The sequence below is a fragment of the Podarcis raffonei genome, chromosome 15, assembly GCF_027172205.1.
Source record: "Podarcis raffonei isolate rPodRaf1 chromosome 15, rPodRaf1.pri, whole genome shotgun sequence".
In the NCBI taxonomy this organism is placed as follows: Eukaryota; Metazoa; Chordata; class Lepidosauria; order Squamata; family Lacertidae; genus Podarcis; species Podarcis raffonei.
The window spans coordinates 26,415,290-26,433,489 of record NC_070616.1 but is presented as its reverse complement, the minus strand read 5'-3'; the positions used below and the strand labels follow the sequence as shown (position 1 = coordinate 26,433,489).

Below are 18,200 nucleotides of genomic sequence, written 5' to 3'. Positions count from 1 at the left end.
AAAACATTAAAGAGATACTGAGAAAAAGTTCCAGCAGTTAGAGCAAAGGGGGCCTGAACTCCCTTCCTGGTGAAAATCAGCAAAGTGTACACTGCCTTTGGCTGAAACTAGTGGAGGTCTTCCGCCTTGGGTGAATGTGGTGCTTTAGAACTCCTAGATCTGATACCCTTTTATGTTATGCTTTCCTAACCTACACTTACCCTCAGGCTTGACAAATTAAAAAGACTAAGCCTTTGGAAGGCGCATGGAGGATGCACCAAAGTCATTTTTCCTTTACACATCCAAAAGAGCAGATTTTTTGTGTGTGCAAAGGGTCACCTAGAAGTCAGTAAAACTTTGCAACTGGCTGCCACATTATCGGCTGATCAGCCCATCTGAATTTCATACGGGCGATTGTGTTTCTTGGAAATAGACTTGCTATTGCTCTGGCCTGTAACACCCTTCTGTTCTCTTCACCTGAGAGACCTTACCGTTGTACGACTGCGTTGTCATTGATGATACTGAAGCCATTGTTTGTCCTAAATAAGGCTTGCTCAGTGCCTGTAACAAATTCAAAGATCATCATGTCAGAGAAGTATCATGACATGCTCACCCAATCCCCAGATATAAGAAACAAGATCACTAAAGTCAGGGCTGACAGAGGGAGCAGCAAGCAGGATAGCACACACCACTCAAAACAGTGTTCTTTGAGGCTTTCAGTAAGCAGCATTTCAGGTCACAAGTGCTGAGCACCTCTCAAACATGAGGCCTGCTACTTATATGCACATCCTGGGGGTACTCACAGTCTTGCATCAACGCAGTCAGAAGCCTAATCCCATCCGCATAGTACAGAATGTTCTCATCAGGGATGCGGAGCTTCTGGAGCAACTCCTTCACTGACACAGCTGTGTGTTTTCCAGATTCAAGCTCCTCCATGGCCCTCTCCTCCTCATGCTGTCTTTTCTCCTCCAAGTCTACTTGGTGTATGTAGTCTGAAAGTCCAAAGGGGGTGGGGGGTAGACCTAAACAGGACACATAACCTATAGCAAAAACTAATGGAACGGAAGTCAGTGAACGTAAAGCACAGTGTTCCAATTAAGTGTCGGGTCCTGGTGCTTAAGTAGCAGCAAGCCAGAAGTACAAACATCGTGTTTCAAAATACAGGAAGCTAGTTTAAAGTCGACAGCAGGATGGCAGCAGCAGGAAAGTGAAAGGCTCTTTATACTCCTTACCTTTGCACAGCTTCTCTTTTCCAGGATCAATGTCTAAAATCTTCAGGTAGCATTCTCTGGACTGAAAGAAAAAGGGCAAGATTTTACAGGAGGGACAATTACAGGAGATCCATCAATGGGGGATTTCCTCCCAATGCAAATACTGACTTCAGAGGAAATAGGTTAAATTTAAAGAAGGGCAAGAAAGGGTTACATTTCATCCTCCCTGCCTGCTCTGAATCTATTCATTATCAAAGATTCCTGTAGACAGGCACTAGAAAGGAAATTCTACTTTTTCTCCTGGGTATCTCCAACCCAGACATGGATCAACTCCTTTGCTTTTCCTCCCTTAGAATAGAGGCAGCCAGTGATTTAAAATAAAACCCATAAAAAAGCTTTGCAACATTTTCGTCAGCAAGTTAACTGCAAAAGCAGCAAACCTACACATTCTGAACATGATTTCATCAGGACCAGGCTGCTTAGCATACCTTCTTTTTGGCGCTCGCCTTTCTTTCTAAAAACATATAAGCATGTAAGAACAAGCAGAAGTCAGCAGTGTGAAAACCGAGAGAATTCTGGATAACTGTCTAAATGAATGTTTAAACTGGCATAGAACAGATATGAATGCCTAAAAGTCAACAGGTCTTACCTTACTGTACTGCTTCTGGGCCAAATATGCTTTCCCCATGTGGAAGAGAGCTTTGATGCATTTTTCATCACACTGTATTGAACAGAATTATTCAGTCAAGCCTTCAGCTATTGGTGTCCACTATTGACCTGGCACTACACAATAACAGCAACAGTCAGTTACTACAAACTGACAGTTGTTCCGTACCTTTAGAGTACTATCTTATAACAAAGTCTCCCACCGAGCCAGGACAAAGTCCAGGTACACAGGAAGCTGCCTTATACCATGTCAGACTATTGGCCCACCCAGACACACTGACCGGTAGGGTTTCAGGCAAGGGACATTCTTAGCCCTACCTTGTGATGCTGTTGGGGATTGAACCTGGGACCTCATCTATGCAAGGTATGTGCTCTGCCCTTGAGTTCTGGCTTTTCCCAGACTCATAGGGAAATGCCATGCTAACCAACTGCCTACCACCCTTAGATGGAATGCCACTGCAGGATGCCAAGGAGCCTGGACTTTGGCCATGATTCAAAACACAAGGCAGCCAACAAAGTTTTTAAGAAACCACATTCTAGCCACTTGAAAATGTCTCCAGATTGACTGAAACAGGGTTTCCCAAACGTGGGTCTCCAACAGTTTTTGAACTACAATTCCCATCATCTCTGACCACTGGTCCTGCTAACTAGGGATGATGGGAGTTGTAGTCCAAAAAGAGGAGGAGACCCAAGTTTGGGAAACCATGGACTGGCAGTTGAAGAGCTGGTAATGGTCTGTTGTTGTGTTTCTTTTTCAAGCCCTGAGCACAGAACAGTGAACCCGTGCAGCAGGTATGTTGCAATTAGAAGGCAGTGATGCTTCTCTTGGGGCCCAAGAAGTGAAATCAAATAGATTGATCTAATTCTTAAAGGTGTCTGCTATCAGGACATCTAAAATGCTGTTCAGCCACCCTGGCAGGAAATTATACTGAAATGTGGTCATCGCTTATACTGACAGATACTCACCAGACTTTTGGGGAAAGCAGCTGTTTTGCTGCACCTTTGCTGGCCTGCTGTCTAGTGCTTCCACCCTCACCCTGCTAAATCAACATCACTTATGATATTACAAGTGGCAGGAAAAAGAATCTTTCAGAAAGCTTTCAAGGCTTCAAATCCTAAGTGGACATTAGTCTTTCTTCTCATCTTAAAGGCAAATGACTGGGACAGCAACACCAACATTGGAAGACAAAGGAGCTTTTGGCTGCAGGTACTTACAGGATCACAGCCAAGGACAACATTCACTCAACATCCACCGACAGGCAGGGCTGCAAGAAGTGGCGTTAATGTGCCTTCTGGCTTTGGGGAGTGAACAGCCCCAAACACAGAATGTCAAAAGCCAGTAAAGACTGGCGGGAGATAAAAAATCCTAGTCAGATCAGGATATAGGGCTATACCCTTGGAACCCTGACAAAATAAAGAGAAATTATTCATCGAGAAAGGACAAAGAGAAAGGAACTGAGTTGGGGAAATGCACAACCAGATTAACCCTACGGTTGTGAAACTGCAGATTCTCAGCCAAAAACAGCAACATCGCTCCCACACACATACAACATAGAGGACCTCTTGGAAGAGCACTTTAATCTGCAACTAATAAGCAAGCTGACTACGTGGGAAGTAGCAGCTGGAGTGCATTTCCCAGGCAATCCAGGAAAGAGTCACCCTGGCATAACTCTTCTTCCAGCTCTGTGGAGGGACAAGCTGTAAGACATTCTATGGAACCCTAGCATAGGGATCCTCCAGGCAAAACACAGGGTGCCACCTTGGCAGGCCAAGGAGCACAAATGCCTGAGGAATCACTCCAGGTGGTCATACAGGAGCCTATGGCTGAGTGAATCTCACAGGGTGACTGCATAAATACTGATGAGAGTGGAAACAGGCCCTTGCTGATTGGAGGAAAGAGCCCCAGCTCACGGAACAGCATCTGTTTTGCATGCAGAAGGTCTGCGGTTCCATCTCTAGGGAGGGCTGGGAACACCCGCTGCCTGAAACCCCGAAAGCAAATGACAGTGTAGACAATACTGAGCTAGCTGGAACAGTATTCTGACTTCCTGTACTCCTGTGTAAGTTTTGTGGGCTTTTTAAAGAACAAACCAAGAAGATCAGATTTCAAATGGCAGCGGATCAACTGGTCTCTTCTGCCTTAAGTGAATGCCACAAACTCATGAATATCTTAATATATCTGAGGCGACACAATTGAGCTTTGTCAGCAGTGCACTGCTTAATGGAAATCAGGATTTTAAAAAAATCACTTAAAATGGATCATCGTTCAGCTCTTCCTTGTTCCAGGTGTCAAGTGAATATGTCAATGTCACATATGCTTGGGGAACTGAACAAGAATATTAATCTTCAAGTTTTACATGTATCTTAGAAAGTGTCACAAGATAATTAATTTATCATGAATTACATCAGTCTTTAATTAAATATTTGAATTTAAACAAATGAGAAATTGGGAGATTTGTTCCATAAAGGAGAGATATAAATGTTAAAACTTCTCTGCTCTGAGACATCTAGCATCTCATTTAGGTTTTTAATGAAAAGTCAGAAACTGTGTCCAGGAAGACAACTCACTGTCTCTTAAGGAAGCATAGGACTTAATTTTAATCCAGTAATCATAACCAATGCAACACCTTTCTTTAATTGCAAATAATTTTGGAATCTTTAACACATTTTGACCTCCTGAGATTTCCATTATATGGAACAGGCTTGTGAACATAAGAACTCTACTGGACTAGATGGTGCACCTAGTCTAGAATCCTGTTCTCAGAGGTCATCCAAATACCTCTGGGAAGCCCACCAGTAAGATATGAGAGTAATGGCACTCTCCCCATTTGTGATAGCCAGCAACCAGTAAGGGAGGTAATATATTCAAGACTAGTAGCCTAGTCATGATAGCCATTTTACCACCAGAAATATGGTTTGAGAGAGTGATTGGGTTGCCTAACAGCAAGGACCCCTTGATCCAAGTGAGGATCTTCATCTACCTGGCCTGACTATCATCTGCAAGTGCCATCACAAAGCAAGAGAGAGGTTCATGGCAACAAAGGGTCATGAAGCATAGAGGTTTGGAAAAGCATGACAGTTTTCTCATGATGCTCTAGAATAGCTACTACCTCCCTGTGCCATGAAAAGTGGCTCATCTGGCTGCCTAAACTTTCCTTGGGGTACTTTTTTCTTTTAATGGTTGGTTTGTATTTAATAGCTTGGAAGATGGATCTACCCAGTCCCTCCATCACCTGTATTGTCTCATTCACACACCACTAGGTTGAATGTACCCAACACTTTCCCTCTTCAGCACTGGCCGGCTGAGAAATGTAGGGGGTCTCTTACCCTTAAAGCCCAGTCACAGTCACTGATAGCTTTTTCATAGTCTTGCAACTTGATGTAGGCCTGAAACAAAATGGATCGACAGAGGACTATAAGTTGAAGTACAGTTGCTAACTAAAAGACAGGTCATTTCTGTGAGTCTTTCCTTGTTCAAAGTATTCAACTGATCTCAGCTAATTAATTAAACTCAATTAAAGTGATAAAACCTGCACACACTCTGGAAAGGCTACAAAAAGTAACCCTTGAGAGATGCTCCTTACTCTCCCAGGCACACCTTCACAGAGTCTTCAATTAAATTAAACCAGAGAAAAGAGGGAGAGGTCAAAAAGCATTGAACCCATGATCAGAAAGGGTCCTCTAGGCGTCTGGGTTTAAGGCAATGAATTCCAGCCCTGTTTCAATTATTGTCAAAAGCACCATTAATTAGAACAGAAGCTGTTCCTCCTACAAAGGCATTTAAGAGTTAAGGTCCTAAATCAGAGGAATCTGACTCTTCAAAAAGCTGCAGGTCAAAACTACAATATTACAGATATGTTTTGCATCAGTTGGCTGTCCTGTGAGAGATGAATCTAAGAGTTCGTGACTGACCACATGATGTAATAGCCTCTTAAAATGCTTGACAAAATGACAGTACAGATCTGGAGAGTTCCACTCATGATGTGAAGTGCATAGAGTTCTTTATGAAGGATGAGCAGCGGCACTTTGCGAGCTTTCAAATAATGTGTCCTGGAGTTTTTATGCTGCCAGTTAGGCACTGTAGTGGACAACCTGGTGACCAAGATATACCCCAAGGGAAGGGAAGCAACTTGCCCCGACACACCCCATGCTTTCCAGTGTGTAAAGCCTGTCAGCTCCCCAACCCTATGACATGTTGGGACCAGGAAAGCTTGGTTCACCTGCTAATGGATACTCCGGAACACACACACACACACACACACACACAAATATCTAAGGACTCTGATATTTTAAGAGCCCCCAAGGAGCCACAGATGCACACTGTCTTACACCACTTTTGTACCAGAGAATTTGGCTTCATTTTTTAGCATCTTTCAGGATGTCAGCAGTAGCCATGTAGCATGCCTGAGTTGCATCCCCTTTAATAGAGCAGAATGCAGGATAAGTGGAATTGAATGAGCTTTGTCAAAGAGCAGAGTCTGCAATATTCTGCCAGTAACTTTCGACCGTATTTTCTCCTAGATATCCTATTAATATTCATTGTTGAGAACATGGCAAGAAATGAAGCACATCAAATCCTATTATAAGGAATGTGAAAGGTGACGCAAGAATTGCACAGAGCTGCTTGTAGCTCATTTTGAACATGCTTAGACGCTAGAAAGGCCCACAAAGACTATGCCTATGTTCTCATTAGAAGGTGCTGAAGGTCTGGCTACATTTCAAAGGAGCAACTGTAATGCACATTTAGCTGAATTATTTGTGCCTCCAAAGGGGTATTGGTTGGAAATAGGGCAAACACTTTGAGTTTTACCTTTGGTCTCCATCCTGCACTCAGCTATCACCTGTGGCACCTAGAAGCTGTCAGCATATAACAGAGGCCACACCCTGGGATACGACTTCGACTGGTCAACCAGGTGAGGGTAGCTGATGGGTCTCAAACCCTTGGTTAGTTAGGGGCTTCCCCTGCATGCGAAGACAGACTCTGGCAGATTGAGCAGATGAAACTAATAGTAGGTCAAACTGTTAAAAAGGCAGCTACTGCCTATTGTGTGCAGAGGGAAGAAAGGGGCAGATGGGGCTCATTAACCTGGGAAGGTAGGAGAAGGAAACACTGATCCTAAACCACCGCTATGCTACGGGAGATCTTTGGGAGAAGAAAAGGCTAAGAAGTAAACTCTACACAAATCTAGAGTGGAATCTCCCAAGACAGATGCATGGTGCCTTGTACGCCTCCTTCTGTCAACTCCTGCAGTCAAGCTGGTGCCAAACGTATTGCTCTTTTTCAGCGAGGCCAAGATGAGGGCCTTGTCATCTGGGTAGACCAGGACCTCCATACACACAACTGGCCTCCACAGTCACTCTCGGACTCATTGTTAAAATCGTGTTTATGGAAGACAATCTTACTCAACTACGAGTGATCGCAGAAGTAGAAGAAGAAGAAGAAGAAGAAGAAGAAGAAGAAGAAGAAGAAGAAGGAGGAGGAGGAGGAGGAGGAGGAGGAGGAGGAGGAGGAGGAGGAAGAAGAAGAAGAAGACACACTGCCTAGGCTTGCACTCCAGGGAGGTCATGTTGGTGTTGCTAACACAGTGATTTGACTTCACCCCCAGAGGTGCGCTCCATTATCTCTCGAGACAGACTAATGTAAACAACAGTGTATTCAAAACTTAGCTGAATACCACCCCTTTCTAAAACCCACTGTGCTATACTACCGGTAATCCCACCAATCTATACTTTTCTTTTGAACCTGTCATGCCTCTTATATATGCATCCTTCTTATGTATCCATAAGAACTAGCACAATTTATTGATTTCTTTACTTAACATATGAATATCCCACCTTTTAAGAACAGATTTGCTGAATGACAATTTACAATTAAAATAATAAAAGCAACAAAACCTCACAATTAATAAAGCAGCACAGCATAAAAAGAAAGTAACCATTAACAAACAAACATATAAAAAAAACATTTAGGGACAATGATGTTTTTAAAGTCCATGTAAAAATAGACAAAGAGGTGGCTTGTTGGATATCCCTGGGGAGGGAATTCCAAAATCTTAGTGCCAGGATGGAGAAGGCCCTATCTCTGGCACAAGCCCAGAGAGTCTGATTTCTTTTTTGCAGGGCATGGGGCGGGGGACCTGAAATGGCAGCCTTGGATGATATTATTATTATTATTATTATTATTATTATTATTATTATTATTATTATCATCATCATCATCATCATCATCATTAATTTACTGAATTTATATACTGCCCTATACCCACAGGTCTCAGGTCATTTCCCAGAATAAAATCAGAATATAAAACCACAAAATACATAATCAAAATAAAAACAACCAATAAGCCCCCAACACATTTTTAAAGGGCACTGGGATGGTTTCACATAAGCAGAGGAAACCCTTCGAATATCCAGGTCCCAGATTGTATAAGAAGATGCTTCCGACTACTGCACATGATTGGACGTCATTTGAAATCGCAAATACAATATTTGGCAAGCCTGAAAGTTTAGTGGTTAGCACTGTTTTCTAAATAAAGATGCTAATTTAGAATAACTCTGTGGGGCACCAGAAAATGTTGTGATGGAAATGGAAAATGTCCCTATGCCAATTCCCAAAGTCAAAATTTGCCTGAAAACGTGCATCACTGATACTCAGCTGTGCAATTCTCATGAGAGAAGCAGGCAATGCGTTGGCGGATAGGTGGGTACTAGGAGGGCAATACTAAGCCAAGGCCATACAGTCTGGGAATCATGCAATGCATTAAGAAAATGAATGCATTTCTAATGCAGGATATCTGGAAGGAGTTGGTGACCCAATGTTACAAATGACTAGAATAACATTGCCATGTTTTCCTTCCAAGTTCATATCTTCCAATGTGAAAATATTATTTTCCAGATAAAGCATTGTTTACCAATAAACTGTTGTTGCTTAGTCGTCTCCGACTCTTCGTGACCCCATGGACTAGAGCACTCCAGGTGGTCTGTTTCAATTGCAACCATGAATCTATGGCTTTATCTTTAGACTGGTTATATTCAGACTGAGATTAGATCACCAAATCAACCACCTGTTGTAGGGATAAAGTGGTCATCATTTGTTGTTCTTGCCCCACACTGACCTGTGCTCTATTGGTGTACAGAACCTGCATATCCTTTTGCTTCTTGAGGCCTTCAGTGTACTTCTGAATAGCCAGTGCATAGTCCCCTTTGCTGAAAGCATCGTTCCCTTTTTCTTTCAGTGCTGTGGAAATGATAACCAGATGCATAAAAAGCCTTTGTTAGGTAAAACCCAGAATGCTGGTTGGAAAGTGGGTGCGGTGGGGGGTATGAACCAACATCCTGATTCACAATAAACAACTAGGACTTGAGTTGCAAGATTCTCATATCCGGTTAAAACTTTCATCAAGTCCCGTTGATGTTGCTGAGCTGTAATAACCTGATGTTATTAAATATTTGACCACCGTAAACTATACTTGAAGATACATGAGCAGTCAAATGATCAATTATTCTTTGACTATGCCTTATCAGTGCTGTTCACAGAATCTGTGGCGGCAGGGCCCTCCTTCTGTAGCCTGAGGTGTGACCCAGACATTTTATGAAATCTTATGTGTACAACTGTAGCACTGGTTTTTATTATCTTTTCTATTTTATCTCATGGTATGCTACTTCAATAGCTTTGTGCAACCCGTACAGCACATAGGCGACAATTATTCACAAAATTAATATTCTTGTTCAAAAACAGTTTTTCACCATTTATCAGATTTGTGAGAATAAGACAACTACTTATAAAATGCCATGAAAACTTATAAGCTATCTAAAATAAAGTGAACTTGCAGTATCAGATTTTACTAAGTTCTTACAACTTCTTGACTCAATTTTTGTTTTTTAGGTAAGTTCAAGAAAAAGGTAGGTAAGTTCACCTATGTTCCCGGTAGCTGTGAAGTGCAGATGAAAGACAGGGTGCCAGCGTTCTATCCCCGTTTCGCCCTAGCAATCCATAAAGTTGAAGAGCTGCTATTTCGTCCTCAGTAGTTTTGAGCCATTAATGTGTCTATTAGTGCTAAATGTAGTTATAGAAACAATTTCTTGGCTTAAGCATAAAGAACTGAATAGCTTAAGACTACTGAGGAAGCCCAGAAAACTGTGCTCAGGGAGTGGACTATCAGCCAACCCCAATTGGCCCTGTCATTTACCTACCTTCTTCTTGAACTTACCTAAGAAGCAAGAAAAAATAAAAATTGAGTCAAGAAGTTGTAAGAACTTAGTAAAATCTGATACTGCAAGTTCACTTTATTTTACATAGGGGATTTTGTAAGTAGTTGTCTTATTCTCACAAATCTGATAAATGGTGAACAAGAATATTAATTGTGTGAATAATTGTCGCCTATGTGCTGTACGGGTTGCACAATCTTCAGCAGCACTTCAATAGCTTTGGCACAGTGGTTTATAAATCTGTAAAATAAATAATAAATAAAACAGAACAGCTTCATCACTTGGGTTAAAACCAAGGTTTCTTTCTAGACAGTTCCAAGCCCTTCCCCTGACATGTCAAAACCAAACTGTTACCGTTTGCTAAGGCTTCATTGTGCTTCCTTTTCCTTGCTCGCTCTTTGGCATCCTTTTCTAAAACGGCCATGAAACTCTCTAAAAGCCAAGAAAGTGGAGATGCAAGTTCAATCAAACAAAAAGAGCTTGATCGCTTTGGAAAGGGGAAAGATGAAGGTAAAATTGAAGAGCAAAGCCATATCTGAGATGTGAAATGGAAATTGAAAAGGGCTGTTTCATTAATGTGACATCAAATCAGAACAGGGGTAATAAGCTTCCATTTAAACAGGGACCCATAGCGCTGATAGTGATTTTAATCCCTACATTTGAAAAAACCCACATTTCTAGGCGACAGGGTCTTTCTGGTTTCTGGATAATGAAGTGATTAAAAGATACTGAAAAGCACTTCTTCACACACTGAAGATGCAAGCCATCTGGGCTTGTTATGTAGATGAATGAAACCAGTTCTGACTTGGGAATTTAAAAGAAAAAGTGGCTTTAATGGTATAAGATGTCTCAGGATTAGTAGAGATAACTGCCATTCCAGTCCCTCAACTAGATACAGGGAACAAGGAGCCAATCAAGGCAAAGGGGAAAGAGTCTGAGGACATGTCAACACTGCCCACCCCTTAACTCATGTGCAATTAATCGTAGGGCTCTGACAAAGAACATCAGAATTGCTACTACCATGACACTCCGTCCTCACAGAGGTGTATGTATCTGATGGGGTAGCCGGTCTATAGGTTGACAATAGACGGGCAGCCAATCTGTGAAACAGGATCTGTTCCTTTTCATTCCATGCGTCCCCACAAATGAAAACAGCAGAGGAGTCTCTTGGGATATGGCTTTCTTTCAAGACCCACCCATACATGGGCAAATGTAGAACCTGGGCTAGAGTTTGCTTACAATACATGTATGCATCCTTTGTTTAACCTGCATATCACAGAGATTCCTGTAGTACTCCCAGTTTAAAATACACTGGAGCAATGTATTGAGCCGCTTACCTGGATTCATTGTTTCCTGCTGATCTGGCAAATCCTAAAAGAGGTGCATCAAAGCAAAAAGTTAGTTGCAAGTTCGGAGGGAAAAAGAGCATGCTGCAACATACTGCTTGGCTGTGGGGGGGTTTTAATGGTACCTGCTGCATGAAAAGAAAATGAGGCTCATTTTTCAAAGCCACTTAAAAAATAATAATAACCTATAATAACCTCAAAAAGAAGAACATTTTCAACAGCTGTCAAAATTAATTCCGTCAGGAGCATTAAAAGCCACGGGAAGGAAACAAAACAAACTCCCTCCCACCCAGTAATTCGGGGCTTAGGAAACTAAAATCAATTTGGAGAAGGATTTTGCAGACACTTCAATAGGGTAAATTGCCATTGTGGACTGACACTTTAAAACAGCAATAATGGCATGCTGTTGTACATTTCATAATTAACGTCCCAGTACGTACCAGTTTGAGGAAAACTCCTGCTTTCAGTGATTTATTTATTTTTTGCGGGGGGGGGGGGGTTGTCAAGCTTCTACTAGCCCGGAATAAAAAAGTATGTGAGTTTCATAATTGGAGCCAGTTTAATTTTGCTACAGCTGATTGAGGAAGTTAGTCCGTCTGTATCTAAACATGCAGAACAATGGGGTGGAATGAGATGACAGATTCCCATAGTAATAGAATGGTCAGACTGTCTTTAGATTGCAAAATAGGGTGAGATTACAGGGTCCCAAAAATGGCAGAATGGTCTGTTGCACTGCAGGCTACAAATTAGGGAATGCCATTAAAAAAAAAACCCTTAGAAAATTAGCACAAGAAGAAGAAGGCTGGGCTAGAATGCTATTTTCAACTTGCAGGGTTTTTTTAAGGTAAAAAATGGCAGCCCTCAATTGCAGTCAGAAGTGGCATAGGCCAATCTACTAACATCTAACTGTGTTGCCAACGTGGATGCAGGCCTCAGTCAGCTACACCCAAGTACAGTCTGAACTGTCAATGAGAATGGGCAAACACAATATTCAGAGACAAACAATCAAAGCAAGGAAACAGCAGGAAAGGGCTATAAAAGGGATATTATTTCTCCTAATATTGACACACACTGTTCTCAAATAACAGTGGCATTTTGTTTTAATATTATGTGCATTTAAGCAACGTTGGGAAATGATACAGCAATTAGCAGCATACAGAGAAACCTTAAATAGTTCTTCCAAGAAAAGAAACTCGACAAAAGGCAAAAGTGGCATCCTGTAAACAGAAGTCTCCCCTGGTTTGCTATATAATAGCTTAAAAGTACAATATGTAATTGTTCAAAGTCCCGTGTACCATCAGGGTACGGGGATTAGCGTAGCTTTACCGGGGCTCGTGTATTGATGCATGTTCTGTCCACTGTGGGCTTCTGCTTATCCTCACATTTGACAGCAGTGGAGTTTAATCTTTTCTCTGTGTCTGCAATGGCTTTCTCCTGGATAGAAGGGTCTGTGGAATTCAGGCCTTGAATCAGGTTGGCTGGAAACGGGAAGAAAAACGAAACAATTAAGCGTGGAATAGAAAAGTTGTCAGACAAATAAGGAGTTCACTCCTGCCCTGAGTAATAGGCTTCAGAAATTTAGATCCCACTGCTTCTGCACACAGCTTCCAGGGCAACAAGCAAGTAAAGGACAAATAAGAAGGACAACAAACAAATCAATAAAAGCCACAGGGTAATACAAAGTATAAGAGCATAACAAACCACACCAACCAGAGAAAAGCTAAGCCAAATAGAAATTTGCCTGCCCTCAGCAGCAGCCTCCTCTGCTGCCATCAAGGTGTGGCAGAAGCTGGAGCACCTGCTGGTGGATGGGCCACCACACAGCAAGAGCATCATGAGCATGCAGGCACTGCTGGACCTCTTGGTCGGCTTCCACACCAAGGGCAGCCACAACTCAGTACTCTAGAGGGACAGGCTTGTCTCTGAATTCCTCAAGGCGGAAGGGACCTCCTGATTATCAAGAGCAACATATAGAATCATAGAGCCATAGAGCTGGAAGGGACCACGTGGGTCATCGTGTCCAACCCTCTGCAATGTAGGAATCTTGTGCTCAAATGGTGCTCAAGCCCACAACCCTGAGATTAATAATAACTAAGCTTAAAACTTCCTCATCAAAGGGGCCACGGGGCAGGCTACCCAGAGTTAGCATCCACCTTACCATTAGTGGTAGGCCCAAGAACCCCATCATCTCCACCACGGCCCACTACCCAAGGACCCCAGCCAGTATCTGGCTGAGCTGGCTTAACAGTGGGCATTATGTGTATCTTATGTGTATTTTAATAAACAAAGACCATAGTCTTTGAGGACATGGAGAACGTGTGGATGAACTTAACAGTACTTAGCTTTTAGTTGCTATTTTGTTAGTGTTGTTAATATCATTTTATAGATTATAAATTCCACGCTGATTTGTTAATCATATAATATGATTTTTGTTGTAAATGTGATGTTCTAGCTAGAATCCTACAAATCTGATATTTGTAGGAAAACAAATCTTCTATCCCTTGTGGTTGCACAGATGTGTTTTAAATTGGAATGGCAAAAGGAAAACTGTAATATTGTTTTTGGTTTGTTTGTTTTAAAAAGACCCTTATAAATACTTATTTCTCTGTCATTTATTTTTAACTTTCAAGAACTTAGAATTCAAGTGATACTCACCCATCACTTGCATAGAGTGGTAGTCAACATGCTCAAGAAAGGAATATTTTATGTTAACTTCCTACAACTCAAATATGCAAACAATGTTTTTTTTAAAAAATAAATAAACACTGTAAATATGCAAACCAGGTGCTGCCCTCTGGCAAAGTAACATTTTGATGTAGACTCAATGCTGAACAAATTGCTCAGCTCAGATTTAATTTGGGGGCTTTCTCAGAAGCTGGCATGATGTACACCACTTTCAAAACATTGAGAAAGATATAAAAAAAGAAATGTTTTTGCAAAGCAGTGCAACTAGGCCATGATTTAATTCTGAAGTCAGCATTTTATCTCTGCAGAACAGATTGGCTGTTCTGGACGCCTGCTCTCCTTGAAGTTCTGGCTTTGTTGCACTCGTGTTTATATGAAAATGGATGACCCAAGCAATAATTGAGATTTCTCCATGTCATGAATAGGAAAGCCAGTTCTAATTCACGAGGTGGTAGAGGCGAGATGAGTTGGGGATACTGCAGAAAGCAAAACCAAAACAAAGAACATCCATCATCTTCCCGTCTTCTCAGATGACCTGTACAACCCCTGTCTGTACCTTGCAAGTAAAGCAGATAGCAGAGGAAATTAAAAGATGCCGCACTACGGCTGCAGAGGACCACAAACAAAGAAATTCAGGAAAGAAATTCAAGAAGCAATAAATTCTAAACTCTATGCTGATACTAAGGCAGTCTTCCTCAGCCTGCTGCCTTTCAGATGTTTTAGACTACAGTTCCCATCAGCCCTCGCCCAGCATTACCTTATGATGCTGGGGCTGATGGGAGTTGTCATTCAAAACATCTGAAGGACACCTGGTTGGAAAAGGCTTCCCTAAAGTTTTCTTTCCAGCACAGGCTGTGCAAACATTACTGGCTTAAAATGCAGCAAGGCTATTTATTCCCTGCTGTGTAAATCACATTTACACATCAGTACAATGTGTACATGTGATTCCATGTCATCTGCTGTCTGTCCACAGTGGGCAGAGAGGGGGTAAGGATGTCTTCACGTGGCTTATGTTTCAAACTGAAACACTGAAGTTGATTTGGGGAGAAAAGAATGAAAATGCATAGTGTCTCAAAAAAGTACAAGATAGATGTGGACTGGGGCTAACATGGTGTGTACACAGCTTTACAAATCAGCCATGGGAGTGCACAGGATGCAGTCATACAGTAAAGGACAGATGACAAAGGATAAGGCAACTCTCCTCTTTTATATGATTGTGACAACTAGAATTGTTTCTCCAAAACACTGGGAAATAAACCAAATACCTAGGACTTATAGAGAATTGTACAGCAAGTTATGGGACTGGCAATTTTGAACAATTTAGCTTATGCTGCATGAAACAGCAAAGAAACATTCAGACAAAATTTGAAGCTGATTAGATACTGGACAGACAATATTAGAACAATAAATACATCACAATGACTGACAATTCCTTTCTGCTTTTACAAGGGGATTTCTTAAAATAATACGTATTTGAATCTTAACAAAGTCACCCAGTGAACCATCCATGTGAAGTAGTTTATGAAATTGTAAATATATTTCAGTCTGATGTTTGGAGTGGAGAGTTATGTGAGAATCACTATATACTAGTGTTCTACATAAATGATGAATATAGGTTTTTTTATTTCCATATTATATCCTTGAACAGCTTTCAGTAATCTTTTCATAACAAAATGGTGGCATAATCACTGTATTTGTACCTTTATCTTCTCCCTCATTTTGTTTAAAAGTGTGTGGGAAGAAGCTGGAGCAGAAAATTAATTAGATTACAGATATGTCATTCTGATAAAGCTTCAGATTTTTCTATACTGATGCCACCATGGGGAAAATCTGGGGAGAAAAACACTTCTTTTGGAAATATAAAACCTGTATTAAGTAGTAGTTCCCTTAGGACAAGACAAGGAGAAGAGGAAGAAAAAAAGAAGCAGAATAGGGCAGTTTTAATATCACAGAGCTAGAGATTTTATGTGATAGTGTGCTAGGTACAATAAACCAAAGGCTAGCCAAAGTGAACAGCATTTCAGCATCTGAGACAGGATATAAATAACATTCAAAGAATCTCATTTTTATAATACTGATACACAGTTTTTCAAATGAGGGTAGGAGTGTTTTGCATTAGTCATCCTTCCCCTTCCATGCGGGAAGGTCTGTGCGGGAAGGTGGGTTATTTATTGTCGTACCGCATTGCTTGTCACCAAATACTATTTGCTATGCATATTTCTATAAAGCTCTGTGCTCTTTTTCCAAATCTCAGGGTTCATATTATCTAACTCAAAAAGATTTTGAAACTGTGTAAATAAAATAATGTTTACAAAGAGTTACCAAAATTATTGTATGGAATGACCTGTCAAGCTCATAGTCTCATAAGCATTAAAAAAAAAAAGCCAAACTAGGAGGCTTTTAAATTATTGATTGTCATGAGAGCAGTTGCTAGCATAAATTTTTAAGGCAATTTTTGCAACACAGAGAACAAGTAAATCAAAGGATTACCGACAGCAGAACTTGTCAGATATAGCTGTAATGCTGTGTAGTCTGGTGATCAAATCTTTGCATCTCTGAACACTATTACTAGAAAGAGTTGTTCTAATAAATCATCCGCTTCTTTCACTATCTTGGTGCTTTCAAGATGTCTTTCCTATGCTTCTTAATTCTTTTAGGAAGGTGTTCAGGGTAAGTGGCAACATACTACCTGAATGGTCAGATAATGGCTGGAAAAGTGTTGTCTAAATAAAGTGTTTTACAACTCTTGATTTTAAAATCCATGTAAGCTGATGGTTCTGGTGCTGTCCAGTGGTCAAGAGGAGCTGCAGCTTCATCACAGGTGACTAATTTCAAAGGGACCAACAATGTTAGCCCGTTAAGTGACACAGAATTTTCATTTCCTGACAGATGTTATTCTAAAAGGTGGTACTGGATTCATTACTCAGGGCATGATCTGAAAGCACATGTAGCAGCAACCTCATCAAAGTTAAGCAATTCTGGGGCTGGTCAGTCCCAGCATAGAGACCCACTGAGAACTCTGTGTGCTGTACCACAGATGAAAGGTGTGGTATAAACGCTTCATTTCATTGTAGGTGTAATTCAGCAAATCAGTCAGTACAGCAAAGAGGATAAAATACTGAGTTTAAGAAAGGATCACAGCAGAATGCTAGAGAACACGTATTGCCTGCACAATGACCCAGGCTCAATCTCTGGCAACTCCGATCTAAATAATCAGTTAGTTAATGGGAATTCTTTCTTTCTGAGGCATTGGAGAGTCAGAGTAGAGAATGTTGGACTTAGATGGGCAGTCAGACCTGATACAAGGCAGCTTCCTGTATTCCTCTTATAAAATCCAGGTTGAAATCCCTGTGTAGTGAAAGTCATTTCTTCTTGCCATCAGCTGCCTCAGGTGTAGAACACTAATGGGCCATTTATTATTGTTTCACAGAAAGAAAGGTAAAGCAACCACATGCACAGGGCCAATTGTCAAGAAAATCAAACACAATCACATTTGATTTCAAAAGAGGCAACTTCCCCAAAATGAGGGGATTGGTAAAAAGGAAGCTGAAAGGCAAAGTTAAGAGGGTCAAACCACTCTCAAACACTTGGGGGTTGTTTAAAAAGGCAGTGTAAGTATGTTTACTGTGGAACTCAAGAAAAATTGGCTCAGCAGTAATTTCAATTTCTCCTGCTTTAGCTGAGCGGGGTACTTCTCTAGGAAAGAAGGAGAACCTCCCTATAATTGCACCAAAGGATGCTGTAGTGAAAAATCAGGTGCTGCTGACTGGCTGGGATATGCTCAGCTCATGCAAGGTACTGTTCAAACAAATTTATGGTTGACTTACTAACTTCATCCACATCTCTAAGGAATTTCTGCAAATCCTGTTCTTCCTGCTCTTTAGACATCTTGACCCCAAATACTGAAACAATCTGTATGAAAAGAAGAAGAGGAAAAATTATAAAACATCTCAAACTATTTCATAATGTATAAAGCTTGCCACCTTGTGGTTGTTTCATGGGTTCATTAGAAATGGCTAACAGTAATTTACGTTATGCTAATTTTGAGTTCTGCCCATGCTGCAGACATGCAAAGCAGATTTACTACCATGGCTTTTACTTGGCA

At 41.1% G+C, this 18,200-nt stretch overlaps 1 protein-coding gene across 8 annotated transcripts in view; it reads right to left on the bottom strand.

The window, feature by feature from the left end:
• Window positions 1–18,200, bottom strand: part of TTC12 (tetratricopeptide repeat domain 12) — a 37,577-nt gene that overhangs the window by 17,956 nt on the left and 1,421 nt on the right. For 5 of the 8 annotated variants that reach the window (XR_008327751.1, XM_053366873.1, XM_053366872.1 and 2 more), the window contains exons 2-11: window positions 17,923–18,007; window positions 12,737–12,888; window positions 11,402–11,435; window positions 10,419–10,496; window positions 8,972–9,093; window positions 5,184–5,243; window positions 1,840–1,911; window positions 1,212–1,272; window positions 783–971; window positions 471–540 (exon numbers count right to left, since the gene is read on the bottom strand). Coding sequence is in view for 7 of the 8 variants with exons in the window: in XM_053366873.1 (XP_053222848.1) it covers window positions 471–540; window positions 783–971; window positions 1,212–1,272; window positions 1,840–1,911; window positions 5,184–5,243; window positions 8,972–9,093; window positions 10,419–10,496; window positions 11,402–11,435; window positions 12,737–12,888; window positions 17,923–17,983 (899 nt within the window). In the remaining variant the exon portion in view is untranslated. The remainder of the gene's footprint in view (window positions 1–470; window positions 541–782; window positions 972–1,211; window positions 1,273–1,839; window positions 1,912–5,183; window positions 5,244–8,971; window positions 9,094–10,418; window positions 10,497–11,401; window positions 11,436–12,736; window positions 12,889–17,922; window positions 18,008–18,200) is intronic. The other 3 variants (XM_053366878.1, XM_053366877.1, XM_053366876.1) reach the window with 3 other exon arrangements.